Raw genomic sequence first — 13,286 nt, forward strand, 5'->3', positions numbered from 1 at the left:
ATATGTTATCTTTAGTGTAATTCTAATTGATAGACAAACTTTTTTTTAATTCTTAAACAATAACACTTGGCATTACAAAGTCTCGTAACTTTAACTTCTGTGGTATTTTTGCTTATCACATCCTGTTCAATGTCTTAAATCACTAAGAGCAGTGTTTCATAGTCTCCTTTATTTGTAAAATCAGAATTGACTTTTTTTTTTTTTTACCCCCTGCAGTTATCAGGATGTCTGGTCGTGGCAAAAAGATTCAGAAACCTGCCGCTGGCAAGTCCTCAAAATCCTCCAAGGCAGGCCTAGCATTCCCAGTTGGTCGTATCCACAGACTGCTGAAGAAGGGTAACTATGCAGAGAGGATTGGCTCCGGATCTGCGATCTACCTGGCAGCTGCTCTGGAATACATGTGTGCCGAGGTCTTAGAGTTGTCAGGAAATGCTGCTAGAGACAACAAGAAAGCCCGGATCTTACCCAGACACATCCAGCTGGCAGTCAGGAATGATGAAGAGCTGAATAAGCTGTTTGCGGGGGTCACCATTGCTGAGGGAGGAGTTTTACCCAACATTCAGGCTCAACTTCTACAAAAGAAGACCTCTAAAGGGTCCTCACAAGAACCTAAAGTTGCTGAATCCCAAGAGTTTTAATGTTGAATGTAGAAATAACATTTCTTAATTTTATTGTTTTACTTGTGTAAAAATGTATTTTGGACACTTGACTTTTGCTTATGTCCAGTTATTGATATTTTAACAACTTAATAATAAATTTTAAAAATGTTACCAGTATAGTCTCAATGTATATTCTTTCCTGATACTCAATCTTTTTGGTGCTGTTATCAACCATTGGGAGTGCACTTTTTGCAGTGATGTTTTTGTTCTATTTCAGTCTATTTAAATCCATGCCTTCTGAGTGGATGCACTGAACTAAAGCTCCACTAACTTAGCTGTGCTTTTCTATCTAGTTTTAGTTAAGTTTGTGCTATGTACTGTAAGTACCACTACAGCCTTATTGACTTCTATTCACATTTTCAAGAGTAGCAGTTAATATCAGCCTGCAAATATGCTTTTCAACCAGGGTTCCCTGGGCATCCATAAAGGGTTGTAGGGGTAGGTTTATTGGCTCATCTGCTTTACATTGCAGTTACAGAGCCCCTACCAATTTTCCAATTCGTGCAGGTACAATACACCCCAGTGTCAGTCTGGACATCACCCTCTATTGAAGAGTAGGGGAATATATAAGGCTGACAGAAAGCAATGTGTAAATTTTATCATTCACTCCAGGGAATGTGTGCACCCAGTTTACCTCTACAGTAGGGTAACTTTAATACTGGATTTGGCCATTTTTTTTATCTGCACTACTCAAGCATATGCCTTATTTAACCCCTTCAGGGCTCTGTCACATTGTATCACTAGTCCATGGGACAATTATTACAAATATTCAGTGTAGGTACGGGTATGCCTTGACGTGGCAAGCAGGCTTATAAATGCTTTGGCCAAAGGGTTTAACAAAATTACCCCTTTTCATGATCATTATTTTTATTTTAGCCTAATTGGTAGTAGTGCAGGAACAGTTTTTGTTATCCATAAACTGTTGCCTTATATATTCAGTTAATTTCCAAATTGAACCAAATACAGACTAGTTTACAATGCATCTAATCTCAGACGTGCTAGTGGAAAGGTTTGGGATTCCTCAGAATTTCACATAGGGTTCCTTAACCAAAAGTGGAAACCACTGGTCTAATGTATATTGTGAAACTGACCCCCACATTTTTCAAATCTTTCTACTATAATAGCAGCTAAAGAAAATTGAGTCCTATTTCTCCCCCCCACCCCTCCTCACTGTCCATGTGTATGGTCATCTATCATGCACTTACCTCTACTTGACTCCCCCTTCTGTCATTCTTTCAATCTTGGCTTTCCTCAGACTTCCCTGTTCTCCTTGGACATCAACTGCCATATTGATGACCCCTCATGCTCATCTCTTTTGGCCGTAAACAGTAGACCAGCCAGCACCCACAGGATGGCCACTAACTAGACCTGTTTTTCACAACTATTTTTTTTTTCCATTTTTCCCCCTTTCCTCTGACATCTCATTTTCTCACCTTCTCCAACTATTTACGCCTCGTTTCAGCAGAGGCCTGCGCTCTAGTAACCTACCAACTTTTGATTCCACTTTGCGCTCCAGACCCTGATACCTGGTCAGGAAGTAAAACTCTGCTCGATAATCCTCGCACTACATGCAGTTCTTGCCCTTCTAACCCCAGACCCCAGCTAAATTACCAAACATGCATGCTGCATTCCAGCACTAATTCCTCAACGCCTCAGGAAGAAATCTCACCCTTGCAGCCTTCCTTCACCACAAATGTTCTTTGTTTCAACTCTGCCCTCTCCCAGGCTAATCAAACCTTTTCACTAATCAACATGCACAAGTCTAACCCACGCTGACTCTTCTGTCTTTGGCTCCCTACTCAGACATCCTCTGCTACCTGGGTTTTCTTTTTCTTATATATTTTTTTTTTCCATTTCACCTCCAGGACTTTGACTATTTAAAGAAAAAGGTGGAATCCATGTCATAACACCCCCTCTGTATCCTCCTCCCATCCTACACCTCTTGCTAGCTCTCCTTTTGCCTTCCTTGACTCCTTTTCCGCTGTCAGGATGTATCATTGCTGATCTCTTCTCCCTCTACCACTTGCCCTCGACCCATCTCTGAAAACCTCTTGCTACTATTCTAATCCCACGCTCAACTTTTTTTTTTAAATTCCTCTACTCTGGTCTCTTTTCCTCCTTCAAACATACAGCAGTTATACCATTACTCATAAACTGCAAGCTTGACCCTACCTGTATCATCCTGTCTCCCTCTTGCCTCAACTCCTTGAATGCCTTGTATTCTCTTGCATGCTCCATTTTCTCGCCACTTATTCTCTCAGACACTACAATCTGGCGTCCGCACTGCTCACTCCACTGAAACAGTGCTCATTCATACTGTATAACTAATCTCCATGCTGCCAAATACAAAGGTCACAACACTATGCTCATACTACTTGACTTCTCTGTAGCATTTGATACTTTGGACCACACTTCTTCACATTCTCCATACTCTTGGTATCAATAACAAAGCTCTATCCTGGATCTTCTCTTGCCTATCCCATTGTACTTTATTTCTTGCTAACACCCCCTCCTCCATTGATCTCATTGTGGGGGTACCCCAGGGCTCTGTCCTGGGACCTTTTCTCTTTACACTCTCTAGGTGACCTTATCACATCTTATGTTCACACCTCCTATGCTGATGACACACTAACTTTTCCACCCTTAGCCTTACACCTGCTGTACAGACCAAAGTATTCAAATGTCTCTGCTATATAATTTTGGATGGCCCGCTTTTCAACTCAAACTTAACATCCTAAAACGGAGCTCTTCATATTTCCTCCCAAACCTTGCCCTACTACCTAACATTACTGTTGGAATCAGTAATCATACACCCAGTATTACACTAACTAGGGGTCACACTCTACACCTCCCTCACATTCAAAATGTAGCTAAAACCAAAAATTTTTTTTTTCACACTGCTATATTACAAAGATTCTGTCTACTGCTAAAACTTGGCCACTGGCCCTCATGCTCTCCTGTCTCGATTACTGTAACGGCCTGCTGTCTGGCCAACCTGCCTCTCACTATGTCCCTTACAATCTATCCTAAACGCTGCTGCCAGAATCACGTAACTCTTTCCTAAATCTGTCCCTGCTTAAATTCACCTCTGGGTTCCTATCCAATCCTATATCTCACACTCAATTTGCCTCACTTAAGACTTGACACTCTTCTGACCCTCCTTTCATCTCAGCCCTAATTTCTCGCTATACACCATCTCAACTCTTGCGTTCTGCTCAAGGATGTCTTCTCTCTCTACCCCTTTTTGTGACTAAAGCCCCCTCACCTTAAACCTTTCTCACCGACTGCCCCACACCTCTGGAATGCACTTCCCCTCAATATCCACCTTTAAAACCCACCTCCTTAACGAAGCATGAGTTGCTCTATGGCTGATACTATACACCTCATACATCGACCGGGGCCCCTTGCAGACGCACTTACCAAAACACCTTCCTACTGTCTTTGCAAGTTCTTTCTACTTAACCATTAGATTGTAAGCACTTCGGGGCAGGGACTCCTTTTCTTAAATGTTACTTTTATGTCTGAAGCACTTCTCGTGTTATTTATATTATGTCACGTGTATTACTGCTGTGAAGCGCTATGTATATTAATGGAACTATATAAATAAAGCTATACATTATAAGAGGGTCAAAAGTAAATTCACCCACAAAGGGTACCCAGGGTGGATTTAGGGACTATCAGTACCCAAGTTAACACTATATGGCCTTCATGCTCAGCCTCACTCTCTCAGCCACTGCAACCTCATCAAAGAATGGCATTTCAGCTTTCTATTTTGTGCCCACAGTGGCAGTGCTAACATTTCTGGATGGAACTGGGAAGTCCATGGGGCTACAACTTGTATAAGATAAATATGCCAACTGGTACCTGGGATAGGCTTTCAGCTTACACTACAGTATGTGCTGACTTTATGCCCAACTCCATTTTCAACCACAAACGCCTCACAATATGTAGAGTATCTGCTTTTTTTTTTCACCACTTATGATCTTAGCCAACTGAACAAACGTCAAGTTGCAGTGATGAGTTCTGTGTATTAAAGCACTTAAAAAAAAAAAATTAAATGTTCTTATTTCAAAAAGGTCAGGATAAAAAAATTAAAGCAATTTGCAAACATCACTTATGAAACAATTTGCAATGTAATATTTATTTTCATGGCTTTTTCTTACAAGGGGTCATTTACAAAAAAAAAAAAGATTGGATAACATTTTTTTTTAGTGCAGTTTCAAATATCCAAAGAACAGGCAAACAGTCTGTTATGATTTGGAATGCTATATTTATTCAGCACATGCTTTTTTTTTCCTGTTTATTTTTTGATGGTATAGAACAGTAGACATGAACTGTGTAAATGGAATAAACCATGTAAATAAAACCACCAAAAATAGTTTTTAATAATTATTCTGAGCAATTTCACTTTCATAATGTTCATTGTAGGAAAATATTTTAAAAGACTTGAATCATAATGAAGATAATTTTCCAAAAGCCCCTTTTGTTGATCATTCATTTTCATATATCCCACCCAAGAACGCCAGAAAAGAAAGATACGTTTCCTTAGATTTGTCAGTAAGGTTCAGGTAATTGGTTGGTTTCTAACTGTAATTGTCAATGATGAACTGAATAATGCGAACTAACACTTTCTAATATTTGAGCCTTGTAGCAAGGAGATTTGGAGAGTAACACTTTGTTTATGCCAACGTTTGGGCAAACAAAACACCCTTCACTCATCGCATTTCCTTGCATAAGAAAGATGTCCTGCACCAGATCATGTGTGGGTTGTACAGAAACATTTTACTAGTCTCCGTTCAGGTTTATTATGGCTTCATGCAGGTGAAGCAATAACATAAGAACGTCATTTGAGTCAAGTGATTTCAACATGCACCTATATCAGCTGTATGGTTTAATATCCTGCGACCTGCATCCAAAGTAGTTATTACACTAACAACTTGTAAATGGTTTATAATAATAAAAAAAAAATGATCATCGTTAAACTTCATTAAAGCAGGAAACCTGCATTCTCACGTGTTACTTTAAATTTTTTTATTTTTACCCATTATGTAGTTTCTGGTGTTAGAGATCCCTCCAAGGAAATAAAACCGGGTGCCAAAGCTTGTGTACTGTAGGCTAATAGGATTAAATATTTAGGAAATAAATAACTACACCGGAATCAGAGGATTGCTGCTTTAAGTCTGCCATTAATTATCCCCCGATGCATGGCTCTTTATAAAGATTTGCTGTTCCAATTCTTTAAAAACAAAAAAAAAACAAAGCAACAACAAAAACTTATTTTGCAGGAGGGATACGTTAATTGTAAGCATCCTTTGTATCATTGAACTTTTTATATCTTTATCATTAATGCTCATGTTGTCATAGACATCCCACTTTATGATCACGGATCCTCTATCCAGCCTAATGATTTGATTCATCTATTTACGTTAGACGCGTTGTTACAAGTGTTCACTGTGTCGTGCACCGCCCATCCTAAACCAGACATTTAGCACTGCATGAGTATTGTAGAGATGTGTGGACTTTTTTTTGGATAGTCATCAATTCCTATGTATAAATTACTAACCGCTCTATTAACCAAAGGAGAGGATAAACGTTGCACTAGATGTAAACATTTACAAGAATACTCTCCATAATCTTCCATTTAAGGAACATACAGCATTTGGAAAACCACCGCTAAGCCAATTTCAACCCTATTTCCAATACTTGCGTACAATGGCAAGTTTAAAAACAGGAACCCACCATACTGTGGTGGAAGTATAATGCAGGAACAGGTATCTCTGCTTATATAATCAGGTATAAGGTCAATTTTGCTGGATATTGATTATGTGCTTACATATGACTAATGTAAACTTGTCATCTGTTGCTTCAATCACCATCTAGTTTGAGTTTAGGTACAGACATTTATTTCTTATAGAAAGAATGTAAATAATTTGTTACCAATACATTTGGGGCTCACAGAAAAGGTGTGCAATTTCCCCCCAAACCTTGGAGTACTGGCACTATATTTAACTGGTTTTTTTTTTTTTTTTAAATAAATCTGACTTTTTAATGCTATTATAGCTAATAATGGACTGACAGCCAAGCAGAAAACATTTAGCAAATTAACTCCCTCTGGTGAGACACACACACACACACACACACACACACACACACACACTCACACTATTTTTTGTACTGGATGCAAGTCTTGTGTGTAGAGGGAGAAAACACAAATTAAAAATGTACTTAAACTAATAACGTGTATGGGAGTTTTACTGTGCTTATTGTACCAACAAAAGCCTCAAAAGTTTCAGGCTCTGCTTTGGTGCCCTAATGATAAAAAGCTGAAACCAAACAGTTTTTCCCCCCATTTACTGCTCAACACCGTTATAACGCGGATCTGCTTATAACGTGGTGTGAGCGTGGCTCCCAATAATAAGCAGATCTCCTACCCTGACGTTTTCTATCCTCCCTGTCATGTGCCAGGGAGCTTGCTGCCTCCTCTCTTCCTTCCTAACCCCCCCCCCCCCGCCGTCAAATGACGTTATGGGTGATGTGACGTCACCTCGCCATGGCAACGCGACAATATTTGACGCCGGTTACCATTGTGACGCATCACTGAAGCAGTGAATTTGTAAATTAAAACAAGAACACACAGGCCAACAATACCGTAACAGCATAATACAGTACTAAAATATAAAAAATGTTAGTGAGTCATACAAAAAATAAAAAAAAAGCGCGGAAGCTCTCTGTTCAGGGGGATCTCTGTCAGTCTAATCCTACCACCCACTGTGCTGTCAGAGCCAGGAAAATCCGCAGGTATTTAACCCCTCCAGTTCCAGTGGATGACTTCCAGCACCCGAGGTACGTAAACACTTACGGCAACAAAGGTCAGATACCAAAGCTTTGTTGTGTTGCTAGATAACTGCCCTGCTCATCCGACTGCCGATTGCCTAATAAGCAGAGATGGCAAAATACGAGTCAGCTACTTGCTCAAAAACACCACATCAAAAATACAGCCGCTGGATCAAGGTATTATATCAACGTTCACGATGAACTTCCGAAAGACGCTGATGCAGCGAATAATCACGGGTGAGGATTCTGTTACTGTATTTTTAAAGAAGCTAAACCTAGAAGAAGTTTTTTTTCACATGGGTGGTGAAGCATGGGAAGCAATCACAAAAATGTGCATTTCTAAATGATGGAGATATGTAACTGGTGCAAGTCTGGTACCGGCTAACGTCCAGGTAGCCAGTGACAGTGATGAAAAGAATGACTGAGGGCTTTACAGAGGAAGTCGTCGACGCCGCCAATCCATACTTTGAAAGCTACATTAATGAAGGTCTCACAGAAAATGACATGGCCAATGCAGAAAGATTACTGGAACCGTTCGTTGATCGCGATAGTGGGGCCACGATAGAATCTTGGGTAGATGGTGACAACAGCTGTTCTACCTATGATCATATGACTGACTCAGAAATAATCCAAAAAGATACTAGCGAAAATCAAGATTTGGATGCAACCGAAGAGACGAGGAACCAGAGCTGCCACCTAAGGCCGTGCGTATAGTGCCCGCGATGGCGACGCCACCCAAAAAACAAATACATTGCCGCCGCATGCGCCTATAGTAAGTGCGACGGCAACAATGCGACGTCGCAAACTTTGGAAGCTAGCAATATTTGATTTTTCAAGGGCTGTCGCCTCATGTGATAGCCCCTGAACCAATCAAATGCCAGTACGCTCGTGACGCCGCCGCAAAGCAAAATATAACTATATGCGTGGCCTAAGATCGCAGAGGCGCTTGCAGGTTTGCAAACTGGACTTTTCCATTTCAGTTTTGCAGTTAAAACGTTTGATTGAAATCGTTAAAAAGAAGCCAGAGATGCAATGAAACAGTGAACCCGCAATAGTTCAAAAATGAAGCACTTTAAAAGTTGTCTCAAGTTCATTTGTTAATATAAGCTTTCCGTAGTAGTTGAATGAACACGGAGTGCATTACACTGGTTTCCCTTTTCTTCAGAATTATAGCCCCATAGTTAATGTTAAAACACGAATGTTACTGGAATGTAACACATAGGAAAGCAGTTGTGAGTACAGTACTGTATCTAGAGTGTGTGTGTGTGTGTGGATAACAAGAGTGGAAGAATACTACTTTTAGAATTCGTTTTCGGTTCCATCATTTCAGAAACAGATTAATGTCTCATGATGAGACCGCTATTTCGGAATAATCACAAGACCGATTTTCGATACATTGCAGGCCTCTGACAAAAACAGTTTAATGTCCCAGCACAAAATAAGATAAAGGGCTATGATATCTGTCTCCTTTCTTTTGTTGAAATAATTATGGCATTTCAGGCTGAATAGCAGAATGGAAAACAGTTGTAACAGATACGATCTGCCGTTTCCAGCTAAATTAGTTAGTTATGGAGCATGCAATATTCCTACGCATGATATATATGTAGTACTCTTAAGTACAATTGTTAACAGCTAAAACACAGAATTGTGGAAATTACTTTAAAGAAGGGTGCCTATAATGAAAATAACCTTTATAAGAACAATTCTGCTGCTACCAGTGTCAGTAACTGGTTGCTCTGCATTGCAGGACATTGTAGCAGGAAAGAGACAAAACTTGTTATTTAAAGGGGAAATAAAGTCTGTGCATGCTGAATATCTTTATTTGGAAGCTGGCAACTTAAAAAAAAAAAACACTGAGTCACTTTTCACCACTAAAAATAAATCAGCCTTTTGTGATCAGTTATATACAAAAGAAATCTGTATTACAGCACTGAATTAATTCAATCAACAGGAAAATTAAACTGTAAAAAGTATCGGGATATTAAAAATAAAATTTAAGAAAATTGCTCACACAGCAACCCCCAATTCCCTGACAAAACAGAAAAAACAAATTGAGCAGTTTTATTTGCATGGCCAAAAATATCCTTCTGTTCTCATGCAATGACACCTTTATTTTCCCTTATTGTTGCAAACATTTCTGTTGCACAGAGAAAAATGGCAGGCAATCATGGATACCCACTCCCACAACATCAATAACATCTAACAGAAGGAATGAATGACAACACCACAAGCAGAAAAACAAAGCTCCACCATTTCACATCTTCAATGTATGACCCTCTTTGAAGCAACAATTTGTCTACAAGAGCAATGCTTTTCAGATCTTCCTTTGCTTTTCTGCTGTGATTCGGTTTACAGTGTTGGAGGTTTCAAGCCGTATTTCTCTGCAACTTTTGTTTGGGCATAGGCAGCGTCACATAGTGAGTAGAGATGGGCCATCTCCATTTCTGACTTGGCCAGGTTAATGGCTTTGTTGAACATTTCAATGGCTTTGTCCAAATTTCCTCTGAAAAAAAGATGGGACCACAAAAATGTTACTGATTGGACAGTTTTTTTTCTTTTTACATAATATGAAGCAAGGCGCACAATCCCGTCGATGTGGTAAATCCCAAGAGAACCCCAGATACAATCAAAGGAAGGATCTCCTGTAACTTATACACAGACACATTCTGTAAGGAGAAATATCCCAATACTGCTGCTCAGCTATATGGTTTTAGATACAAGAATAATGACAACACACAAGATCCAATGTATATAAGGAGAGTGGTCTTAATAATAAGCTCCTCTGTGCGCCACGCTATGTTGTTCTAAATACAAAAATAAATTCCATTCTGCATAAGGAGACGTATAAATGTATTGAGTGCTGCAGTGTGCGAGATTTAAGATTCTTAATAAAATTACAATAAACAAGGCAAGAACTCTAGAACTAGGTCTGTAATTCGCTCGGTGATGTGATGAGCCATAAGGACCTAGATACAATGTCAACATATAAAAGATCCATTCTACATTATTGGAATTATTATCTAGAAAGATCTAAGAACACGGCAGGTTTTGTTATTTGAAGATATGTTTGTGGGTTTATGTTCTATCAATCTGACGATTGAGCATTTTGTCACACACACCTAGGACATGCAGCAGCAAATAAATGACAACGGTGTCCAAAATAATACAGAATGTACAAATTAAAAAAAAAAAGGCACCGGTTCCTCTTAACAACACTTTATTGTAGTCACAATATATACCAAGTTTTATAGTATCTGTAAAAGTATAGTTGCATCCCTTCTCTGGTCTATTCCATCTGATATAGTTTTAGTTTATGGTCTGCTTGAGAACAAAAATATATTCATTTTAAGGGCCACAATGCACGAGAACAATTCCTACCAGAAGATTTAAAATGAAGCAGGGAATACAATATATTTCCAACGCCAGGGAACGGTAGATCTAGGCAACACATGTTGTTATGCCTTTATGTTGGCTGCAGGCTTATAACGCTTTGGCCAAAGGGTTTAACTAAATGACCCTTACCCATGAGCAGATTAGCACTGAAGTATTGTACTATATGTTGTGTCACCTTGGATGTTGCACAGGGCATTCTGTTTTGTTTAGATGTTGTAACTTATTCGAATTACCTTTTCAAATTAATACAATCAAATATATTAATATTAACATATAGACCAGTTTTTTTAATATTCAGCCAGAAATGCAAGTACATTTTACTATATCAGAAGATACGATGCACCCTGAATCATTTCACAATTCTAAACAAACCCATTAGGGCAATAATTACATAAACCAACTGATATCAAGCTGAGCTTGTTATGTAAAGTGAAAAACAGGGGACATACTGACATCACATAATAACCTTCAGGTTTCAGGGTTTACGAACGTTCTGAAATGAGTTAACACAATCTATGCTAGAGGAGATGGAAAACGATGCACTGCATACTCCACATGGAAGATTAATTGCACATAGTATAGAAAATGTGTTCATCATTATTACGACAGGTTGAGACTTCTGTTTCCAACTGGCTGTAAATGGCAAGTTATTCCTACTATTTACTACTTTATGTGCCAAGGAAGAAAAAAAAAAGTTACTTACAAAAACTGCTGAGCATCCCTGGACAAAACACAGTCACACAGTGATGATAGATGTCAAAATATAATCTTACCTCTGAACCTCAATAGTTCCCATTGTTTCATAGGCAAAGTCACATTTGTTATCTATTTCAATGGCCTTGCTGATTAGATCTAAGCCTTTGTCAAGGTCTTGTTTCCACTGGAGTTGAAGTAAACTAGAAGAAAGTCAAGGTGATAATGTCATGAATGGATACAATTGTACACGCAAGAACATAAGCAAAACTTGCTCTCTTTTTAACAATCAATCACAATGTTGATAAATACCTAGGTTGTGTTTGAGTTAGCAGGAGCATGTTGCAAACTTCTAGGAGCAGGTGAATTAACTACCATGTCAATACAAGGCAATATGTAAAGTAGATTAGCAGTGCCTGTCTTCGTATACATTACGTATTGTAGAACTGCTCCAGCTAAAGATGCAACCCTTTTAAAGTTTGATACCAACAGGAAAGCAAAGTACTTTTAACAATATTCAGCACAATTTCTCTTTTTATTTTTAAATAAATCATATTATATGCATTGTAATAAAATGAAAATATTAAGCATTTTAATCAATCTAGTACTTCAGGGGTTAACGTTGGTTAGAAATGGTTTTAAAAATACAATAATTGTTCCCCTGTGCAGAGAGAGAGGCGTGTGACAAACAGGTCACCGCTTAGCTGGTGGGCTATATTAAAAATTAGGATATCATGGGATGACACCTATTCTGAATAATGTATAGAAGTTCGAAACAGTTGCAATTAGACAGGTGCAATAAGGCCACACCCTTAATGTTTGGGAGGTGGCAAGGGACAGATACAGGTATTTATTTGTCACTCAACATTAAAGCTGCAGTTCAAGCAATATCCTGCATGTGTTTTTTTTTTAATAAATCAGTTCTGTAGTAAGAAAAAATACTTTTAGCATTTTCTGTTTAAAAAAACAACAACTTTGAAAGACCAATTTTCTTGTATTCTATTTTAACTAGCATGCTTGTTCCTATAGCAACCATTTACATTCCCCATATTTAAAGTTGTCGCCAAACTTTGCCGATCAATAGACGGAGAATGAATTGACCGTCAGCTTTGCAGTTCTTTAGGCAAGTAGAGATTGCCCACATGAAACTATTGAAATTAAAAAAAAACAAAAAAAAAAAACACGGAACTTGAACTGCAGCTTTAAGAGCAAGTCGGTCACAATTAGTATTGTTACAATCAGCAAACTCGCTTTAAACCATTGATATGACTCACGTGTGTCCAAGTATTATGGCCACGAAGTTATGAGGCCTTTTATACATTGAGTCACTTTAAAATCCAAAGAAAATAGTTGACATTTTTATGATTTAGTTTTTTTTTCTCTTAAGTAGCTGATTTGCGCCAGGGGTGGGTTTTATATATGTGTTTCAATGCAATATGGTCTGGGCATAAATGTTGACATTTGAACCGAAAATTAGAATTCAACTGAGATGTGTTTGGTTTAAGACATGCACATTATCTTTTTTTACGCCAGTGACCTCTCTGGGAAGAACTGTGTGATAAAGTATAGGGAATGCTGCTATGTTTATCATTTTATTTTAAGAAAGCGCATGTTCTTGTAATCTTTTTCTGTAACCTAAGCACTGTATTTTTTATATATATATATTTAAAAAAAATATGTAATAAGTAATGCTTTGAGCTCTGAATG

General features: G+C 38.4%; 2 protein-coding genes across 2 annotated transcripts in view; one reads left to right on the forward strand and one right to left on the reverse strand.

Moving 5' to 3' along the window:
* Positions 1 to 224: 224 nt before the first annotated feature.
* On the forward strand, positions 225 to 638 carry LOC142490918 (histone H2A-like). The gene has a single exon (XM_075593313.1). The coding sequence runs from the start codon at positions 225 to 227 to the stop codon at positions 636 to 638; it is 414 nt and encodes a 137-aa protein (XP_075449428.1).
* An 8,911-nt stretch (positions 639 to 9,549) lies between these two features.
* TOMM70 (translocase of outer mitochondrial membrane 70) overlaps positions 9,550 to 13,286 on the reverse strand; it is a 48,158-nt gene continuing 44,421 nt past the window's right edge. The window contains exons 11-12 of the mRNA XM_075594083.1: positions 11,660 to 11,782; positions 9,550 to 9,996 (exon numbers count right to left, since the gene is read on the reverse strand). Coding sequence (XP_075450198.1) covers positions 9,843 to 9,996; positions 11,660 to 11,782 — 277 coding nt within the window. The 3' untranslated portion in view covers positions 9,550 to 9,842. The remainder of the gene's footprint in view (positions 9,997 to 11,659; positions 11,783 to 13,286) is intronic.

This window comes from Ascaphus truei, chromosome 3, assembly GCF_040206685.1.
Source record: "Ascaphus truei isolate aAscTru1 chromosome 3, aAscTru1.hap1, whole genome shotgun sequence".
Lineage (NCBI taxonomy): Eukaryota > Metazoa > Chordata > Amphibia > Anura > Ascaphidae > Ascaphus > Ascaphus truei.